This window comes from Sinocyclocheilus grahami, unplaced genomic scaffold (assembly GCF_001515645.1).
Source record: "Sinocyclocheilus grahami isolate Dianchi unplaced genomic scaffold, SAMN03320097.WGS_v1.1 scaffold53.1, whole genome shotgun sequence".
NCBI classification, from domain to species: Eukaryota; Metazoa; Chordata; class Actinopteri; order Cypriniformes; family Cyprinidae; genus Sinocyclocheilus; species Sinocyclocheilus grahami.
Window position 1 is genome coordinate 1635876 of NW_015505232.1, and position 22697 is coordinate 1658572.

General features: G+C 37.7%; 1 protein-coding gene across 1 annotated transcript in view; it reads left to right on the forward strand.

The window, feature by feature from the left end:
* The window catches only part of kirrel3a (kirre like nephrin family adhesion molecule 3a), a 149204-nt gene that overhangs the window by 63372 nt on the left and 63135 nt on the right, over nucleotides 1-22697 (forward strand). The window contains exon 2 of the mRNA XM_016269589.1: nucleotides 19845-19994. Coding sequence (XP_016125075.1) covers nucleotides 19845-19994 — 150 coding nt within the window. The remainder of the gene's footprint in view (nucleotides 1-19844; nucleotides 19995-22697) is intronic.

Sequence of the window (22697 nt, forward strand, 5' to 3'; positions counted from 1 at the left end):
AAAGTGTGAAGAGACAGCACATCCCTTTTTCCTGCTAAATATTATACGTAACAAGCAAAAATGCTCACACATAAATTGGGTCTAAATGCTCTCTTGAGACGTGCATTAGACTTTGTGTTTGTGCTTTAGACAAATGCTGTAATTTTCTTAATGCTTATTAATTCGGATGTTCTTCAGATGATATCAGAGCATAGCAGAATGTTACATATAAAACCTTTTCTTTTTGTATCTATATACCTGCTCCAATTTATTTAAACTACCTTTTACATTGATATAAAATTATAAGACACTGGATCTATCTTGGTATGTAGATACAAAATCATACAGGATTAATAAAAAGGTTTTGTACAGTAGTACATTACATTCTGCCATGATCTGATATCATTTTTATATGCTGTCTTTTAAAATGATAAAATATCATATAAGATGATAGCACTGATTCTTGTTTTACCCTTCAGTTTTTTTCAGACCTGAAGTTTCTGCTGAGGGCTCGCAGTAATTCAGATAACAGGTAGTGACGGGGGACTCTGAGACTTGCTTTTACCTGTAGGCCAAGCTGAAATGCACTGTTTCAGTGTGTCAGATTATTATTTTTCCGGTTTTGTGAAAAACAAGCATCTTGCTTAAACAATCTTTGGATTATAGAAAGCATAAACAGCCTTACTAAATGTCAGCTGCCTTACTAATTACCTTGTGCTTCGATTAATCGCTTCCCGCTTGCAAAGTCTCCATGTCTGTCTTTCACTGTATGTTCTCTCTCTCGACAGCGGCTTCAAAGACTGAGTCGTACTGACAGACTCTCCCCGCAGCATCTGACTGACCCCCCCAGAGAGAAAGAGAGAGAGACAGATAGAGCTAGAGTGGGATGCGGTATTATATCTGTGATTGCCTCTCTGTGTGGGCTTCCTGTGTGCCGTACTCTCCTGCCCTGAGTCTAATGCTGTGTGGCAGCACTCATGTTCCCCTGTCCAAACGAATCTGTCAGACCTCTGACACACTCGCACAGCAACCAGTTACTCCCTGCCTCCAGTGAGCCGCGGACCCCGGGCGGCACGCTTACATGCGTGTCTTGTGCTCTCTGATATCTCACACGCAGGCCGCCGTGCTCTTCACGTATCAGTAATTTCAAATTAACGTGACTCCTCGTGTCTGTCATTTTCAAGGGTTTGCACCGCCGGTCTTCGGTTGTAGCCTGACACGGGTTCGCTGGTTACGTGTACACAGAATCTCCGCTGTCTGATTGGCTGCGTAGGAGAGAACAAACTAATGGCTAGATGAAAATATGTCATCTGTTCTTTCTATAGATGACACTTCGTCCTGATCCGTAATCCTAATTGCTTTAATGAATGGGGAAACCTTGTGGAATTCAAATCCGAGGGTAATTAAACAGAAACCTAATAAAAGAACAGCAGCCGTTGGCTTGCGAGGAGAAATAATTACAGCTTTCTAATGACAGCCACATCACCCTGCGAGTTTGCTTAAGTCTTTTAATCAAACTGAGGCTTATGGTCGCCTGAAAATGACATGAGTACAACATCACCGGTCCCAGGATATGTCAGGGGGCACGTCAAAGAATTTGCTCTACTGTCATGTCTGCTGCCGGAAGCAGAGGGCTTCTTATCTAATAATGAAAGATGTTAGGAACACCGACTCCTAGTGTGAACACCCCTATTCTGAAGATGTTGGAGAACTTTTTTTTTTCAGGTTATGTTGGTTAGGGTTGGGAATCGAAAATCGATTCAGATTCCAGAATCGGATACTTAAGGTCAGGAATCGGATACTTGTTGTCAAATAAAAATTTTGATTCTGCCTATCGATTTCTATGCGCTTTTTTTCTTCTTCATCTGTGAGGACCGGACCTAGAGATCTGCCAGGACCTTGCTCGCTAATCTAAGCTCTCCAAAGTTTGGCTACATTTGCGATCAGATGCCAAAAAAGCTAAGTACAGTATAATATCTGTGATAGCTAAACATGTTGCAAGAGAGGTGTCACCACCAACATGACAAAGCACTTTAATTTAATAGATCGTTAAAGATCGCGAACACGATTTAAACACCAACGTGATTCTATTCCTAAATTACAATTATCCATCTGTTTCATTCCTCAACCTTTGACGTGTACGATCAATGTTGTGATCACTCTTGGTTCGTCCATGCAGAGTACAATCACACCAGTGTGATTTGAACATTTAAATTTGCGAAAATGTATTTGTCTTTGAATCATACAAGAGATTCTTCAAGAACGCTGATTCATCCAGTAATGAAACATAGTGCAAGTACATCTTGAGTGAGTCATTGAATCATTTATTCATAAATTACATGTGATTTTGTTTAGTTGTCTAATGTTTTGTCTTCAGAATCATAAGAGAACCACAACTTCCATTGGGGGGAAAAAAAGGAAAAATAAACTAAATTTATGCAGAATCATGCAGTTCTATTTTGCACAAAAACAGCTCTTAAAGAGTCCAGTTTTGGTTCATGGTATTCAGCTCCAATAAATGGTTTGCAAAAAAGAGACACAGGATAAATATTTGATATCATTATTTAATCACATTGGAATCGAAACTGGGAATCGATAAGCAGAATCGGAATCTGAATTGATAAAATTCAAATGATACCCAACCCTAATGTTGGTTAAGTGAGGTTGTCTTGCGCTTAGAGAAACCAGCACTTTTCCAGTTGTAGTGTAAAAAGGAGCTACGTTACAACTCACTACTCAATATTTTAATATTGCACAATTAGAGCAAAGTATTTAATGCCCCTATTGTTACCATTTATGAATATTTATTATTTGCTTTATTATTACTTATACACTTGAAGTTTTAGGGTCAGCAAGGACACATTAAAAACTGATCAAGTAAAGACATTTACAATGTTACAAAAGATTTCTATTTCAAATAAATATTGTTCTTTTGAACTTTCTTTATATCAAACAATCCTGAAAAAAAATTTCACAATAAAATCAAGCAGCATGGTTGTTTTTAGGCTGGAGTAATGGCTGTTAAAAGTTAAGCTTTGCCATCAACAGGAATAAATTACATTTTAAAATATACTAAAGCAGTATACTATACTAATATTATTATTTTAAATAAAAATATACTAATACTGTATATCTACAATTTATTTTATTTCATGATTTTTTATGTTGTATTTTAGTGGAAATGTAATTTACATCTGACAGTTACATGACAAAATATATTTGGAACATTAAACATTTTCAAGCAGAACTAATATTTTTGCAAGGCGCAAGGCACTTTCGGGATCACTAAAAGTTAGTGTCAAATTATGCAACACATTACTTTATAAAGAGTATGCAATGTACTAGTTGCTGTAAAAGGATAGTACACACAAAAAAATACAATTCTGTCATTATTTGCTCACCCTCATATTGCTTAACTTGTGGGGTTTTCTTTCATCTGTGGAAGACAAAAGAAGATATTTTGCTAAATGTCTCTTTGTCCATACAATAAAAGTCAATGTTATTTTAAACAAAAACAGTTGAAACATCCTTAAAATATACTTATGACAGAGTTAATTTCTGGGTGAACTATCCCTTTATAATCTAATTCTGCAACCAAAGGAAGTACAATGCTTGTAAGAAACAATCCCCTAGTACCAACATCCAAAACCCAGCCTGTGCTGGTGATCATTCATGGTGTTATTTTCAGTCACACTGTTCACCTGTCACAGGTGTAGAAGACCAAATCCCAGGTGATCCTAGATCTAAAGTAATGTTCATTTCATGAAGTCTCACCACTAGCAGGAAATCAAATGAAGCACTGTCTTTTCTTCCATCTGCTGTTTTGTGACTGAACTCCAGGGATCAGATTTGCTCACCCAAAATCAATCCATTACCTCACACGTCCAGAATCTTCCAGATATGACATGACATGCAGGAAAATGAACGACATGTGTTGGCTTAGACCTAAAAATGGCACCTTTCTGACTGATGGATGATCTCCATTCCCCCCACCTCTAAGATTACCTCAATAATACTTGGGCGCAGGAATAATTTAGCTTCCTTCAGAACTGTCAGCTGACACAAGCCTGGATAAATCACTCCATTCATCCATGACTCTTTGAATTATTTAGAAAATGGGTTTGGGCCTGGAAGTTTTTGTTTCTGTTTCTTTTATGTACAGTAACTTTTTTTTTTTTTTTTACTTCTTGGAACACTTTTTGTTCACTTCCCTGGGACAGTGCAGAGGTGTTTGAGCTGTGATCGACTTCATTTAAATCTCCAGATATGCTGTTTTTTAAAGCATGTGCTACTTAAGTCGATCACCTTGCATGAACGCATCACCAGTCCTTTTCAGAAGTAATGAAGCTAATTTAACTAGTGACATCAAAGGTTTTTTTCAGAATGTGGAATGGTTGTTGGTGCCAGACGGGCTGGTCTACTGGGATTTTCACGCACAACCATCTCTAGGTTTTACAGAGAATGGTCCGAAAAAAAGAAAATATCCAGTGAGCGGCAGTTGTGTGGACGAAAATGCCTTGTTGATGTCAGAGGTCAGAGGAGAATGGGCAGACTTGTTAGAGATGATAGAAAGGCAACAGTAACTCAAATAATCACTCGTTACAACCAAGGTATGCAGAATACCATCTCTGAATGCACAACACGTTGAACCCTGAAGCAGATGGACTACAGCAGCAGAAGACCACACCGGGTGCCACTCCTGTCAGCTAAGAACAGGAAACAGAGGCTACAATTCGCACAGGCTCACCAAAATTGGACAATAGAAGATTGGAAAAACTTTGCCTGGTCTGATGAGTCTTGATTTCTGCTGCGACATTCAGATGGTAGGGTCAGAATTTGGCGTTAAGAACATGAAAGCATGGATCCATCCTGCCTTGTCTCAACGGTTCAGGCTGGTGGTGGTGGTGTAATGGTGTGGGGGATATTTTCTTGGCACACTTTGGGCCCCTTAGTACCAATTGAGCATCGTTTAAATGCCACAACCTACCTGAGTATTGCTGCTGACCATGTCCATCCCTTTATGACTACAATGTACCCATCTTCTGACGGCTACTTCCAGCAGGATAATGCACCATGTCACAAAGCTCAAATCATCTCAGACTGGATTCTTGAACATGACAATGAGTTCACTTTACTCAAATGGTCTCCACAGTCACCAGATCTCAATCCAATAGAGCACCGTTTGGGATGTGGTGGAATGGGACATTCGCATCATGGATGTGCAGCCGACAAATCTGCAGCAACTGCGTGATGCTATCATGTCAATATGGACCAAAATCTCTGAGGAATGTTTCCAACACCTTGTTGAATCTATGCCACGAAGAATTAAGGCAGTTCTGAAGGCTATATATATATATATATATACTGTATATAATACATTTTAATTTATTAAGAGCTTGACGGGCATAATTTACTTTCAGTGTATGGAAAAAACATTTGGTTTTCTTTTGTTTTTCATAGCAGAAGGATATTCATACTGAAGTAGGAGCTGATGCAATTACAGAGATTTAATGGCGATTTGGTTGGGGTCTGTGAATGGTAGCAGTACACATAAAATATGTAAATACTTGTCTGGAAAAAAAATGTGGTACCTCTACCAGAAAATAAATTAATCTTGCAATTTTACAGCAATTTCACAGGGTTCATGTATAAAAGTGCCAGTTAAGTTTTAGCATACAGTCTGTGTGGATTTGATATGGCGTGAGCCTGAAATTTCATTAAACGCATCGTAAAGATGTAATATTTTAACAACACAATTAGTTAATAACACACATGCAGCAAACAGTTGTCTGGCTTTTAATCTGTCACATCTGATTCTTCTCCTCCTGCCAGTTAGTCCATTACTCAGATCCAAGGGTTTTTTTCCTCCCTCGTGTTTGTAAATCTTGGAACGACTCCAGTCAAATCTTCCAGCAGATTTCTGAATCGGTAAAGCCAAAAACAGCCTCAGTAACACATTATTTAAGGAGCAGGACTAGCATTAACTAAGACAACAATGACAGATCGTGGCATATGTTCAGGTACAACATGCCAAGAACTGGTCTATGTCTTCAAAAATCATCCAGCAGCTATAGGGCTGCAGAAAACCTGCTGCTCAACATCCCATGAGCTTTGCAAGGCGAATGTTTGACATTGAGAAATGAAACCGGCTGGGAAAAAAAAAACCTTTGCCCCCACTTTTTTTTGCCATGTTATTTCCAACTCAATATAAAGAAAAAGTGGAAGTGTCTTGTGCGGTGTGCGTGGTCTGCTGTGATTAGCGGCCTTTCTTTAACCTGAGAGTGGAAGAGATTGTGCGTCTCACAGGATTCACTATGACATGATTGCTGGCCCACTGAGTTTCAACTAATCACAGAAATATGTGTTTCTAATTGCTGACTTACAAAGTCCCTGATGGCAATTGGAGGCTGTTCTGAGCTATAATTTCTGTGCCGTCTCTTTTTTTTCTTTCTCTTTGAATCATTACACAAATCATACACATACAGAATATGTACACGCACACATATAGTTAAATATTCACAAAAAGACACACGCAAGCCTGCACAAACAACGCTGAATTCCACAGACACCTGCATAACCTAAAATCAGGGATCTGTCAGGCTACATTGATTTGTTTGGCAGCAGAGCTCTACTCACAGGCTAACTGAACAAGAAGCATTGGGTGCATTTGAATGATATTTAGCAAACATATCATCAAAACTGACCCAATTTTACTTCATTAATAAATGTTCCTTGTTTAATTGCACAGTTATAGATCAAGTTATAGATTCTGATTCTGACAAGCTCTCCATTTAATTTCAATTTGATTCAGTTTGGCATATTTTATATATCATATTCTTTTCTTACATATGAATGTATGCTAATACAGTGAACTGTATGGTTTTTGATTCACATAAAAGAACCTTTTCAAAGTAGCCATTTGTTTGCAAATCTTACTACACTGTTTGCACTGTGTTATTTGATTATCTAAAAAGAATTGGTTTGTAAGAGTCATATGTTTCTGACTCGGGCAACACTTGTTGCACTGTATTGTTTTGGGTTCACAGAAAATAACCTGTTCAAAAGGTTGCAAATTGGACTACATTAGTTGTACAGTGTTATTTGATTTGCTAAAAATACTTTTATTTGTTTGTGAATCAGACTACACTTGTTGCACTGTATGGTTTTGATTCAATAAAAAGAACTGATTCATAATGGACATTTTATTGTTTGTGAAATCACCGAAAAAATAAGCTTTCCTAAGGAGTCATTTGTCTTTTAATCGGACTACATAGGTTGCACAGTGTTATCTGGTTCACTAAAAGGAACCAATTATTAAGAGTCATTTGTGAATCTGACTTTTATGATGGTATGCACAGCTACTTCAGCCACTTTCTATGTTTTATACCAAAGGAGCTGCTTTGTCTATATTAGTGGTTATTTTAAAATGACATGCAGCTTTGAATCTTCCAGTGTAGACTGACACAAGCAGCACAACCGTGTTTCATATATTCTAAAGTAAGCTTAACATTAACCTATTTCACTCCTTCTTCATCACATGCAGATGATCAAAAATTAGGTCTAGCCCTGCATTACTTCCCACTGAATACTATGTTTTACACTTGTCGCATTCCAAAAGTTAAATGCACTGTGAATGCTTTTTTTGTTTTTAACTATAGAAGTGTTGTTGAAAGAATTCACCAGATTATCCCGGACACATGAGAGCTTGTAAATAGAAATGTTTCTACGAATCTCATTCTGAATTCCAGCAGCAGAAAGCTACCTCTCTGAATCTGTCTGCGGGGAATGCCACTCCATCCGTGGATGTGCGACTTGAAGTTTATTCCCAAACAGCATTTGTAAACGTGCTTTGATTGTGACCCACTCAGACACTGTTGTATTAATTCTTTCTCTCTGAGCCGTTTGCTGTCGCAGGAAGCTGACAGGGCACCTGAGCTTGGTTTCAGAGATAGAAGCTATTTTGAGTCGCGAGATAAAGTTAGGCCCCATCCCACGTTGTTTTTGCGGCGGGTGGTCTCTGTTCCCACATTGGCGGGGATTGTTTATTGAGGGAGAAGGCAGGGCCGCTGCCAAGCGTGGTCTGTCAGAGACGAGAGAGCGGTCTGGTTATAACACAGCCTGTCGCGTGTGTGCGTGCGCCTTGGGAGGGGCGCGTGACTGCGGCTCATACGCTACTTCTGACATTTCCATTAGACACAGGGTTATGGATCTGCCCGGGCCAGGTGGGTACAGGAGAGCCATGGCAGTGTCACAGCCTGTCTGCTTTAGCTGCGAGGGACACATTACTTAACCTGCCACAGCAGCCCCGCTGACATTTGAGCAGAGACTCACAAAACAGAGCACTGAAGGAGTCCGTTTCACCGCTATTGCTTTAATTTCCCTTTTCCTTTATGGATAACGAAGACACAGCGTTGCCTGAACTGCATGGAGGTTTGTAGGTGTATGTTTATGTGCAATATTTACCATGGATAGGATTTTCCAAACAGGTGTTTGTGAAGCCCTGGAGGTTTGTAAGGAAACTGCAGGGAATTTGTGAATTGATGAAGAGCTAATTAAATAGTATGTAATCCTGGACATGACAAGCGGACAAGAATGTATTTATTATTTATATATAATCATGAATTTGGCGATAAATCGTGATTAGGCAGAAGCTGCGATTGTCATGCGTATCTTTCAGTGAAGCACGGTTCTGTGATCAGTAGTAAATCTCCATCCGAAGGCCAGAGGGCACTCTCGTGCTGAAACTACAAATACGCCTCGCAGAAGAAACCCAGAAAATGCCTATCGCTGCAGCTGAATAAACAGAAGATTTAACTGCTTTCATTAATTCAACATGACTAATAAACACACGACTACGACAATATATGGTTTATCTGAGTTTGTCTTATTATAATTTTTATTATAATAAAGTAATATAATAATTTTTATATAATTTTAATTATAATAAAGTTTATAATAATGCAATGCGAATCGACATAGCCTTTATCACCGCTTAGAATACTTATGTTGTGTGCCTTATTCTGTGTAAGAAGCCACATCATCTCACTGAAGGATTTATTTCAAACATTCGACTGACGTTATGAAGTGGGTTTGGAGTAAAAACATGTTATTAAATGTGGTATTTTCACGTGCTTTCAGATGGAGCAGCATTTACTACACAGAGCCGTAGTTCACTGACAAGCTACGCAAACAGCTTTCATAATCGCAGAACGATTTCTTCAATTTCATAATTGCGCGATTAAATCGTCTGCGATTATGAATGCGATTTTGCGTAGCTTGTCAGTGAACTACGGCTCTGTAAAAATTTAGAATTTGTTCCCTCGTTTTAGTAAATTGTGGATGCATTGTACAAATTTGTTTCCTTGTTTCAGTTAAATCATGGCAGTAAATTAAGAATTGGTCCCTCGTTTTAATAAATTGTGGACACACAATGTAACATCATACTAATTCCTTCCCTCGTTGTAATAAATCTAGGCCAAATGTTACAAATTTGTTCCCTAATTTTAGTTAAACCTTGCCCTATACATTTCTTCTTTTGTTTTAGAAAATTGGCCATGTTGTTCTAACTCATTCCTTTGTTTTATTTAAATCATGTTCACAAATTAAGAATTTTTCCCTTTTAGTAAATCGTGGACATTTTGTACTAGATTGTTGCCATAAATTAAATCAAAATGAGGGAACAAATTAGTACAATGTGGCAACAATTTGTGGAGCAACTGTGTCCGTGCACACTATTAAATGGACATAATTTAAAAGCCTGTGCACATACACTAAAAATATGTTTCAAAATTGAAGTATACTTTGGACTGACAAAAAACGGGTTCCCTAGCAGGTAGTCACACTTTCTGGTATAAATACCTCAAACATTTCTACCACTAAAGCACTCAGGTAAAAGCATGCTTTTCCAGCCAGGTGTTGATAGGCACAGGGGCATTAGTCATGATAAGGTCAGGCTGTCAGTTCAAGACTACACTGTAATCTTCCCCGACTCGACCTTTAGACCATGGATTAGCTCCATTAGTTCTACTGGAGTGACGTAGCGTGAGCAAAACTGTCGGTGTGGTAATTCACCCGATCCCGAGCTGGAGTAGAAATTCTCCTCCGGGCAGCGGTGCTTTACGGAGCTGAAGTAATTCACTGCGACTCGCCCTTCCTAAGTGGCAGGCCGGCAGGTGGGGACGTCAGAAACTTCGCAAACGCGAATCACATGCTACAGCGGGCGCGCGTGGGTTCCTGAGGCGAAAACATGCACCTGAGTTCATACATATCGAATCGGAGCGCAGCCCAGCATGATGAGTTGAGGCTTCATTGTGCCTTTCTGTTTTCCCCAGAGCCGCACAACATACAAAGCCATGTGCTAATGCAATATGAGGGCCGAGATGTCAGACGGTGAGTAATTGCGGACATAAAGGTGCTTTGAGAAATTGCTTGTCAAACAATTTGGTGTTTTATTAGGAGTAGGTGCCGTGCCATACAAGGGACGTCTACTGGAAATGCACAAGTTTCCACGGCTGCTTAGAGGTGAGGCGGTTCCTCAGAGTTTGTGGTCCCAGGTTCCCACAGTAATTAGCCGTGTTGAAGCTCAGTCTGCCCTGTCTGCGCGGGACCTGGGCGTAAATGCTGGTGCTAATGAGAAAGGAGCGTTTTGCCTCTTTTATAATTTTTTCCCCCCGTCGGATTGGCTTTACGGCAATGTTAAAACTGCAATTATCGCTTGTCATCACAGTGTGTGACAATTGCCAGCCTTTGCTCTGCCCTAAAAAGTCATTTGCGAGCGAAAGTCTGACAAACTCCTTTAGGATTCTAACACGTTCTCGTCTCGCCTCCCCTCTTTATAATTTAAGAACAATTATCAACTATGTAAAGAATAAATCAGCTTCCGAGGCTGCGTGGTAAATTCGTTCTCTGTGTGTGTGTTCGCTTACATGTGTGTGTGGATTGTCCTTGTGGCTGCTTTAGAGTTCTGTGAGTGAATGTGGAGCCGGTGGTAAAGGGAGCAGAAACCCGTGAAGCTCTTTGAGTGTCAGGCAGCAGGATTATTGCCCCGGGCAGCTCCGCAGGCCAGAGGGGGTGGCTGAATCAGGCAGGAGTGCAGGAGGCCTTGAGTTTACATTCATCCATGCCCTCGTTGTACACAGGAGCAGCTGGAGCTGGTTCTTAACATTTCTGGAAAGTCTGTATAAACACATATGCTAAACCTCTCAGTGGAAAAAACAAACAAACACAAAAAACACTGTATATGAAAATAAATATAATTAAATAAACTCCTTGAGCGGAACGACTCATTTGGCGAGCGGTTTGCTTTGTGATTTGCATACGTGAACGCTTCGCAAATTACCATAATGTTGACAATTACAATTTGTAATTTAGACCCTGGTCTAGTTTTGCACTCTTTGATGTTCAGATGCACCTGTTTTGATCTTATTTGTCAGAAGAGCAGTTAAATTGGGAATTCAGCGTGGTAGTTAAACTAACTCTCGACAAAAGTTGGTTTCCAGTGAAGCCTGGACGTCTGGCACTTTCCATAAATTGGATACAAAATAGTGCGTAAAATTTCTGAATTTATTAATGTAATTATTTAATGGTGAGTGAAAGGTGGTTAATCTCAAGAGGTCAAATTCCATCTATTTTATTGTTGTTATTGTATATATTTGTTATTGTGTCTGTTTTCTGTGGGGTTTGCAAACATTAAATTAACATAAAAATTAATGCAATTTCAAAAGAAAACAGCTAATCAGGTACCTTTTTTGTACATTTTGTAGTTTTTGATAAACTTGTTTATTTATGTATTTATTTATTGGTCAGTGCAAGACTGTGTTAATCTAAGGAGGTAAAAATTTTATATAGGCTAGGCTTTATTTTCTGTTAGTCTTATATGGGATGTGGAATTTTTCTAAACAAATAAACTTCAATTCATAATTATATGGGGTAACGTGTATATTTCCCCTTAAAATATATATTTTTTCTTTACAGTATTTAATCATTTTTCCTTGTACAAAAGTGAGATTGTTTACTTAGCTTTCCACCGTTCTGTAAACAGGGTCAAAATTAGGCTATGTTTTAAAATTTCAAGGAAGTAGTATTTAATGCAAAACGTGGCACACATATAAATATTACTTTTGAAATCCATGTATTTTTTTTTAATTATTGTATGGTTTTATTTTTTAGAAACTAGAAGTCTAGAAATTCATGATCTCTGAGAAATCAGAGACTCTGAGACAGGCAGAAATCACAGTTTTAGGGGGAAATGTGATGTGCATAAAACTAGCTCTTTTTCAAATGTACCACATTCGTGGAAATTGCCTCTGTTCTTTAGAACAGTATTTGATGTTCATATACATGGAGCGTTTCTCAGCATGACTGGGCTTTAGATGGGTCTTTAAATATGCCTCTGTGTGAGTTTTTGAGAGAAGGGAATTAAGCAGTGTGACCGTATTGATGATCTTCACAACACAACTTAATCTGGTTCCCCAAATAAGATATCATCTCCCCTCAAAAATGACTTCAGTCCAGATTGTCAATCTTTAAAGCATTTTTATTTTTCTCGGAAGAATGTGTGTGCATTGTAGAATATCTGTATTGATGGACGCTTTTTGAAGTCTTCCCGTACATTGATGCACATCAAATCATTTCACTGTTAATTGACCTCTTGAGGCATATTTAATTCAACAATAACGACACAAAAACCTTTTCTGAGCTATTGTTGCTGATTATTGTGAACTTTTAGTGAATATCAGTCTTCCTCCCAACAAGGCTACGATCAATCTGAGCCAGACAAAAAGATCAAGCATCTTTGGCTTCATTATTCTTTGTGTCCTTTTGCGTCTCAAGGTTGTCTCAATAGGGTTTGTAATCGCTTTGAAGTATAGGTTAGTTAAGAAAGAAGCTTCTTTAGCAATCATACAAACATATTATGAAGATCAATAAATACTGTGCAGATTCATGTTTAGTTCATTGGGCAAATCCAAGCCATGCAACACACAGAACAGCGATTTCTGAACTTCTCAAGTGTTTGAATTTTATGGCAGAAAGATTCAGACCATGTCCATCTTTTGAAGAGCAGAGAGGTCTGGGTGGAATTGGAGGCCCTCTGATTTCTCTTGGCTAACAGTTCGGTTTTGAATTTGTGAGTTTTGAAGACTCAGTTGAGAGATCAATCCTGAAATCAAAGTGATTCATGTTCCACTTCTGTCGTGCACGATGTCTTTTGCTTGGAGTGGTGAGGACCAGGCCAGCTGAACCTATTTTCTGATACGGGAGAGCTCTCGCTCCTCGAAAGCAAATGCAATTTTGCACAGCATTTTCCAAAACTACTCCCAATCTTTAAAGGCCTTCTTAGCGGAACAAGTTGAAGTCTGATTTTTGACTGCGGACAACATATCAGCTGTGTGAAAGTAATGCTTTAGTATGATGCTTTCATGGTTTTTATGGTTTGTTGATATTTTTCCGTACAGGATTAGGACAATGTGTATACATACATATATACATACATATATACATATTATTATTTTATTATTTTTATTTTACTTTATTATTATAAAATTACTTTTAATATCAGTATTTTTGTGGAAACCATGATACACTACCACTCAAAAGCTTGAGGCAAAAGAAAAAATATATATTTAAAAATAAATAAATAAATCCTTTTTTTTTCCTCAGCATAGATGCTCGAAATTGATTAAAACTAACAATACTATAATATTACAAAATATTTCTATTTCAAATAATTGTTCTTTTGAACCTTCTATTATTCAGTCCTGGGGAAAATGTATCATGGTTTCCACAAAAAATATTAAGCTGCAAAAACTGATTTCAACATGGATATTAAGAACCATTATTATTAACTGAGCACCAACAATAGGCTAAATTATAATAATTGAGCACCAATCAGCATATTAGAATGGTTTCTGAAGGATCATGTGACACTGAAAACCAGAGTAATGGCTGCTGAAAATTTTAAAATATATTTAAATAGAAAACAGTTCTTTTGAATTGTAATAATAATTTACAATATTCCTGATTCTACTGTATTTTTGATCAAATAAATGCAGTCTTCGTGAGCACTTTTTTCAAAATCATTAAAAAATCTTAATTATCCCCAAGTAATGAGCCATTTTTACATCACACATATTTTTTGTGGGCCAAGAAGAAAAATTAGGCCAAGTTTTTAATATTTCTTTTGCATGCTACATTAATCTGCCACCTGTTTCTGTACCTGAAGTAGCTGCTCACTTCGCTCATCTCACATTGATCTAAGGCAGTGTTCGAAGAATAACAATAAAGTAATCTTGTTTCCTTCGGCTTTTGACCAATTTCACCGTACCGTTGGAGGCTTATGACATGCAATTTCTAAACACCTCTGAAGCGCTGTGGTAAAGTAGTCCTTTGACAACAAGACAACAGAGCTGTTGCACAAAAGGCTCCTCCATTTCTCTCTCTCTCTCTCTCTCTCTCTCTCTGTCTGTCTTTCTCTCTGGAGGTGGTAAGGATGCTAGAGGGCTGTTTTTTTTAATGAGCTGTAGCATCAGCAGCACTCAGGCATAAATTGCTGACACTGTTTACTGCAGGCGTTTTGCTCCTCTCAGATGACCCTTTAGCTTCCACAGCCACAGTTAAATAAAGCTGCTTCTGCTACTCCACAGGTAAGATATTCAGACAGCACCTAAATCCACCTCATAAAGTCCAGATTAGTTCACGGATCCGATTCGTCGAAGATGAGCATAAAAGACAAGTGGAAATTGACTGTTTTAAAGCTGACCATATTTACTTTCATAGTTAATGTTTTATTTCATAAGCACTCATTATTATTAAAGGGGTCATATGATGCGATTTCTATTTTTCCTAATTAGCTGTTTGTGCATGTATACGATCTGCAGAGTGTCAAAGCTCAAAGTCTACCACCAAAGGATTTATTCTATCTAAAAGAGAAGGCTGATCCAGACCGGGCTTAAAACGCCTCGTTACACAGCGTGTTCCAGTTCCTGCCAATATCCAGCAACTTCGCACTGCCATTGAAGAGGAGTGGACCAACATTCCACAGGCCACAATCAACAACCTGATCAACTCTATGCGAAGGAGATGTTTTGCACTGCGTGAGGCAAATGGTGGTCACACCAGATACTGACTGGTGTTCGGACCCCCCGATACAGTAAAACTGCACATTTTAGAGTGGCCTTTTATTGTGGCCAGCCTAAGGCACACCTGTGCAATAATCATGCTGTCTAATCAGCATCTTGATATGCCACTGGTGCAGTGCCAGATGTGTCCCCCTGCTTAAGCCAGTACATGTCCAGGCCCGTCTGAATACTTGGGACCATGTGATATTTCAGTTTTTCTTTTTTAATAAATCTGCAAAAATGTCTGTATACTGTATATACAGTGTTCAAAAATTTGGGGTCAGTAGGATTTTTTCATCTTTTTGAACAAGGTTTCCTATGCACACCAAATCTGTATTTATTTAATGAAAAATACCTTAAAAATAATAATATTGTGAAATATTATTAGAATTTAAAATAGCTGTTTTCTATTTTAGTATTTCATTCCTGTGATGGCAAAACTGAATTTTCAGCAGCCATTACTCCAGTCTTCAGTGTCACATGATCAAGAAAATATTCTTCTTATTAAAAACACATCTTACTGATCCAAAACTTATCAGCAGATTTACATTTATTTAATATAAATAATTAATAGTTCATAAATAAAATAACCCTGCTCTTACTGTGCACAATTCATCAGCGCCTATTATTCTAGTTGTTAATATTATTCTGTATTTTTTAATTAATTAACTTTTGAAAATATTATCTATTAGATTTGCGTATTATTTTACTATTTAGCAGAAGAAAGCTGATTGGCTGTGCTCAATGGGACCAAAGCCATTTCACTTTTACAAGGCAGACAATTCACACTTCTTGAAATGATACCCAGGGAAATCAATTTCATGCAAAATATATGTTGCATTATTACTCCAAGCTCGAGTCCTTACCAGATAAACAGGTTTTTTTTTTTTCAGGTAGCTTTTACGGTACCAACGGTTTCAAAAGGGCAGTAATACAATAAACCCAATCAATCTTACATGTTGATCTTGTAAATAACTTCCCTGTCATCTTGCTCTCGCTCTCATTCTCGCTTGGTTTCTTTTATCTGAGAGCGTTCAATGCCCTGCCTGCATGCTGTTTTTCTCTCCCTTTGTTACGCTCAAAATTGACGTCTTCTGGGAGTGATATTTAAATCAGTGTCCAGGAAATGGAACCGCAGGAATCCAATAACAAAATTCATTTGTCTAGATTTGACTTGGGGTGCTTTGCCCACTGCGAGGGGATGCGCCAAACCTCTGAATGTAATGATTGGATTTATTTATCTATTTGTGGCTCTCATTAGAGGTGTCCATGGATCCTAGAGCCCCTGCTGTGGATATTGGTCTGCTTTCATGAAACACAACTGCTGGGTCTCATAAACAAAAGATGCTGTGATGCCTTGGACGGAGACGGTGAAGTGTATTTATCATTTTGCATCTGTGTGTCCAATGAAGTTGTTTTTCAGAATGTGCATAAAACGCTCTTAGATTCGGCCAGTCAAAAGTCCAGTTATATTAAGGTCATGCATTACAAAAGCACTGAATATCTTGCATTCGTTCAAAGTGACTGACCGTTGACATGCATGTAGACTTGCCTTTCAAACAGTTAAAGTATGATGTGAATAACCACACATCTTTACAAATATCCTTTAGAAAAACATTCCCTATTAACGGTTTGATTAGTCTGAGTCAAACACAAAAGTACTGAAGGCAGTGCTGTTCATTAGTTGTGAGTTTCTATATACTATGTGGGAGAGTCTGGGCAACATCTTTGTAAAACATTCGCATATTCAGACAGGTCGGCGGTGAGAGAGATTTCTAAACACTGCCACTTTTGGAAGTTATTGCAGATGCATAATATTTAACTTCGCATTCATCTCTAATGTAAACTTTTAATGAAATTTGCAAGTTTTTTAAACTTTGCATGTATTTATTACTTTGACGCTGGAGGACTGTCTGTGACATTTCATCATTGTGCACTGTCAGTTTCATAAGTATTTGAAATGCCAGGGCAACTCTGAAGATCACTCAAAACACTGAATGAGTGGGAATCACAGGCTGCATTCTTCTCTTGGCTCTCACTCCATCGTTCATTGAAGTAATAGTTCATAAAAATGCAGTCATTACCTGCTCTCCATCATTTGTCATCATTTACGCTATGTTTTTACTATTTCTGTGGAACAGAAAAGGACATTTTTAGCAAAATGTTTACACTGCTCTTTTCAATGCAGTGAAAGTGAATGAGACAGATGTGGTAGAGCTCTGTCAAAATATCACCATAAAAGCAGTCAATACGAGCTCTCATATCTTGTTATTCAGATCAACACAAATGAGGTTTGACAGCTTGTGGTTGAAGGAAATAAGTTGTGAATGATGACTTTTGATGAAATTGCTGTTTGTTCCTCATATGAAGCTATCATATGACTTTAGAAGACTTGTCATTTCTGGAGCTTGAAAAAAAGGGGAAAATTCTGCCTAATATCTCCATTTCGTGTTTATTGGTAGAAAGATCATACGAGTCAAGAATGCCTTAAAGATGTGTACGTTCAAAAGTTCTCAACTAGTGGAATACAACAAGCGAACTGGTTTCACTCACAAACTATAGTGAGTAGTATGTCAACAAATGAGAAAATTAAGCTCAAATGCTAAAAATAATAGCAATTATTTTGCCTTTCATGGATAAGTGCCATTACACTACAGTTCAAAAGTTTTGGTTGATGTTTTTGAAAGAAGTTACCTAGGCTACATTTATGTGATCAAAAATAAAGTAAAAATAGTAATGTTGTGAAATATTATTACTGCACACTTTAGAAATAACTGTTTTTTTTATTTAATATTTAAAATGTTATTTATTTCTGTGACGACAAACTGAATTTTCAGCATCAGTACTCCAGTCTTCAGTGTCACAAGATCCTTCAGAAATCATTCTGATATGCTGATTTGCTGCTCAAGAAACACTCACTTTAATCAATGTTGAAAACAATTGTGCTGCTTAATATTTTTGTGCAAACCATAATAATTTTTTTTGAGATTCTTTGATGAATAGAAAGTTCTGCGGAAGAGGATTAGGGCCAAGCAATAATAAAAAAAAATAAAGCCATCTCGAGATTAAAGTCGTTAAATTGATAACAATTTCGAAATACAATGTTGAGAATAAACTCATTACATTTCTAGAATAAAGTTGTGTTTTAAGAAAAAAACACGTTAAATTTTGAGAAAAAAAGTCAAAATAAAATGAGAATAAACTCGTTACTCAAACTCGAGCATTGGTCTCGCATTATAATGACTTTAATCTCAAGATAGTTTTATATTTTTATTATTGTTTGTCCCTAATCCTCTTCCATAAAGTTCAAAGTAACATCATTTTGTTACAATGTAAATGTCTTTACTGTCAATTTTGATCAATTGAATGAATCCAAGTATTAAAAAAAATAAATAACTGACTCACCCCAAACTTACATCGCCATATAACAAAAATCACATTTTATTAGGAATGTTTTTTCATGAAATACTATTCAATCCACCTTTATTTTAAAGCTCTATGTGTGACAATAACTGTCTCGGCTGTGTCTATTTTTATTTCTTCCAAGAAATTTCAGGTGAAACCTCAAACAAAGATGAAAATCAAATGACACGTAACTGAGAACTCCATTAAGTCTGCTGCACTATAAAGGAACAAAAATCCTGTGGGTTATGCTATAAACACCTTTCAATATCTTCAACATGGGTAGGCAAACAAAAGAAGTACGTTTTGATGCTGAGCTTTAATGTTTTTTTTCTTTAACAGAACTTAGATCAAGTGTGAGAATTGGTGTTATCCTTAAACAGCAAAATTAGACGGCAGTGTACAGAGAGAAAAAAATACGCTTGGCATCTCAGCACCGTCCCGCAGAAATCCTGCCACATCAGTGGAAGGCCAAGCACTATTTATGAAAGATGCACCTCGCAGAGCAGCACTTTATTGAATTTAAGACAAAAATCGACCAAAGTGGTCTCGGGAGATGCGCAAGGCTCCTCCGTTTCTCTGATGTGTCAACTGTTTTCACATTAAAAGACCAAAAAAGGGGAGGCAAAGTGACTGTTGAAAGGACGAGATGTTTATTTCTCTGAGAATCTTCTGTGAATATATTCTCAGAGAAATACATATTCGCTTTCAATTGACGCTCTTATCCGCTTCCCTCGAACGGCAAAAAATAACTCCGTCTGTCTCACTCTGCAGTTTAATGAGAAAGGTAACACGTACTTTTCACCTCCCGTATTGAAGACTGCTTACCTTCAGGGCACTTTTTCATTTGCACCTCACTCTATTAGACTTCAAGGTGAACCGCCGTCTACGAGCGGCCATTCCGGAGCACCACCGAGCCTGTCATCTGGCACTGGTGCGGTTCGTCACCGGGAAAGTTATTTGGCCTGCTAAGCTGAGTTTCTGTGAGTGAAAGCAGAGTTGGAGGAGCTTCGAGCTGATTTATGCTGCAGATGCTGCAGTCTTGTGGATCTCAGCAGTGTCATGTTCAGCTTTCCTAACTGTGAGGCACCTACTCGTACTTTTGTGTGTCACTGCCCTTTATTAAGGATTCCAGTGACATGAAGTTGAAATTTATAGATTCATTCTTCAAAGTGAGTTTTGGGAGTTGGAGTAGATTTACTAGAGCCATAATAATGATCCTCAAGTAAAAGGCTGTTTTTTGTACATCCTCTGGCAGGGGCAGCCAGCTCTGACAAATTGTATTTGATGATTTATAATTGTGACCTCCCTTGTTCATTCTTTCTCTCTCTCTCTCTTGTGTTTTAGGAAGCTCTGTTGTGTTTATCCAGCAGCCTCATGACCTGGTGGTGGTGGCCGGGCAGCCTGTGACCCTGCCATGCTCCATTACTGGATATCATGGCATGGTGCTGTGGGTCAAAGACGGACTCGCTCTGGGGGTCAACCGAGACATGTCAGGTAAGAGCTTTTGCTGCACTTTGTTTCGTATCCTAACCTGTGGTGAAATATCTCAGCCTTTCGTGGCTTGTTGCTGTTCATCAGTTGCTTGCATATATGCTTGATCACATGTGCAAAGTTGGTTGATTACATAATTGCAGTTGATTTATAATTGAATATAAATACATAATTGCAATTTATGTGTACAAAGTATAAGAAAGGACAATCAATGTAAACCGTTGCAAATCTTTTCTCTTCTCATGCTCTCTCATTGAAGATCAAAACCATGGCCTTCAAATTTTCCCAGAGACGACTTGAATGCTTTAGAGCTTGATATGAAAACAATGTCTGTAATGGAGTAAGATAGAAAACTCTGTTTAACTTTTAATAATTCATCTGCACTACAATTCAAAAGCTTTTTTTTTTCTTATATTCTCGCCAAGACTGCATCAGAATTTCTTTGTAGTTTATCTAACACTAAAACCATAAAAAACAAAAACTAATAAAAATAACAAAAAACACAGCAAATTTACTAAAACTTAAAAATGAACAATATAATAATAAAAACTAATTCAAAACATTAATAAAAACTATAATTCAGTTATACTAAAATAACATTGGCCTGCATTTATGTGAAAAAGTAATATTGTGAAATAACAGTTTTCTATTTTAATTCACATCATCCTTCAGAAATCATTCTAATCTGCTGATTTGGTGCTCAAGAAGCATTTCTTATTATGATCAATTTTTTGTAGAGTAGTAGTTTGCCGCTCTTAACCTTGGGTCATGAATGTTTTATGGCCAATGCTGTACATTTCAAACTGGTTGCTGCCGGGTTTTTTTTTTTTTTTTGCTCTTTTGGAATGTTTTGGCTTCCCATATAAAAACACAAAACAATGAGATGATAGGACATAGCAAGAAAATAATCTAATAAAATCTGTCATGCCACGGAAAGCTGTGATACTGGTTTTATTTTGTACAAGGGGCGATTTAAAAATGTTATACTGGGAAAAATAGGAAAATGGTTCCTATATCAATAACCTGATATTCCTTTTTAAATTATCTGAGTTACTCAAAAGCTGCATGCACAGAAGAATTTACCTTTTATTTGACTGGAACAACTGCGAGGTTGGAAGAGAAGCACAAAAGTCAGTGGGTTACACAATACTCATCTTGAGTGTGTAAAATATTAATACAGTGAACCCAGCGAACATGAAAATATCAAAATGTGTACATACAAAATTTTTGTATTCAAAAATTAGCTTATGACCAAGTTCATTTCCACATGATTTTAAAAATTGACATTCATACGTAAAGCATTTGCTCTGCTTTGCAGTGTAAGTTACATTCAGACTGAAACCAAAGTCAAGACATTTGCTGCTCAAAACACCTGCGTGTCTTCTGTTCGTATCATTACAGAGACGCTGAATGCCTTAGACATTTCTTTAGACACTATAACACAAGGACAACAGCCAACAATTCTGTCAGTTTGTGAATGCTTCCCCTGACATTTTCTTACCTAGCAGCCTTGAAGTTTTTTTTTCCCGCCACTAACTTTTCCTGATTGTTGTGAAGGTTTTCCTGTTTGTTTCAGAAAGTGCCTGTCAAAAGTACTGTCAGACTGAGCAAAGCAAAGCAACAATCGAGAATTAATTGCATTTCTATCATTAATTAAGGCAAGCACTTCATCATCCGCAGAACCCCAGAGAGACGTGCCGCAAGTGCAGCTGTTTTACATTCACACGACGAGGTTTACAAATTAATTTCTGGGAACGGATTGAAATGTTTTCAGAAAGCTTCTCAATTATGCAAGGACAACCTTTAGGTTTAGGTTTGCAAAATCAGTTTTGTAAATCACAAACAAATCAGATATGATTACCGGACTCACTTTCTTCACTACGCCACATTTACAGACTGTTTTATTTGCAATGGACTGTCAGATTAAAAGGCAAAATTTAAAACAAACTTTGTTCTCATTCAAATTCACTGCACATTCGTCCCTTAAGCTTCAATTTGCTGAATGTCGCTTCCAAATTTGCTTCAGCTTGCTTGAAGTTGAACTTATTAGCCCTTTGAAATATTTATTGTGTAACGAAGCATAATTCGTTTGATTTATTTCCATATCTAACTTAAAGTACAGCAATCAGATCCTGTTTATCTAACGTTACACATAATTGCTGGATCAAGAGGTCATTATCGCTACCTATAGTTGCTGATTGCGTTCACGTACGCACTTCAAGAAACGAGCAATTAATATCTGAAGATTGAGCCTTTAGCTGAGGCCTCATTTAGTTCTCTCGTGAAGTGTGATTCTAAACTATATACCAAGAAAGGATTTTCATTTTGGGCGGCGGTTTCTCCAGAAGTTAGTCATTTTTAGCCGTGGCCCCAGGCAGTGTTTAGTCATGGACGGCGCTCTTTAATTGAGCCTCTCAGGGCTTGAATTTCCTTTCCACTGCATCTTTCTTTCTCTGAGCATTTATAAGTGTTCAGGGACTCCTGGATATCATTGTACCATAGTATAATCGAGTACAGAGCTGTGATACTTAACTGACACATGCAACTGGTCAATGTCTCGCTTCAAAGTGGATGTGAAAACGTCACTCGCTACAGTGAAAAATGAACTAGTGCACTGACATAACCGGATATCAGTGTGTTCAAAGCTTCTCTGAGCCTACTGATTGTTTCAAATGTGAACAATTTGTGTATTTTTACAAGACTTCA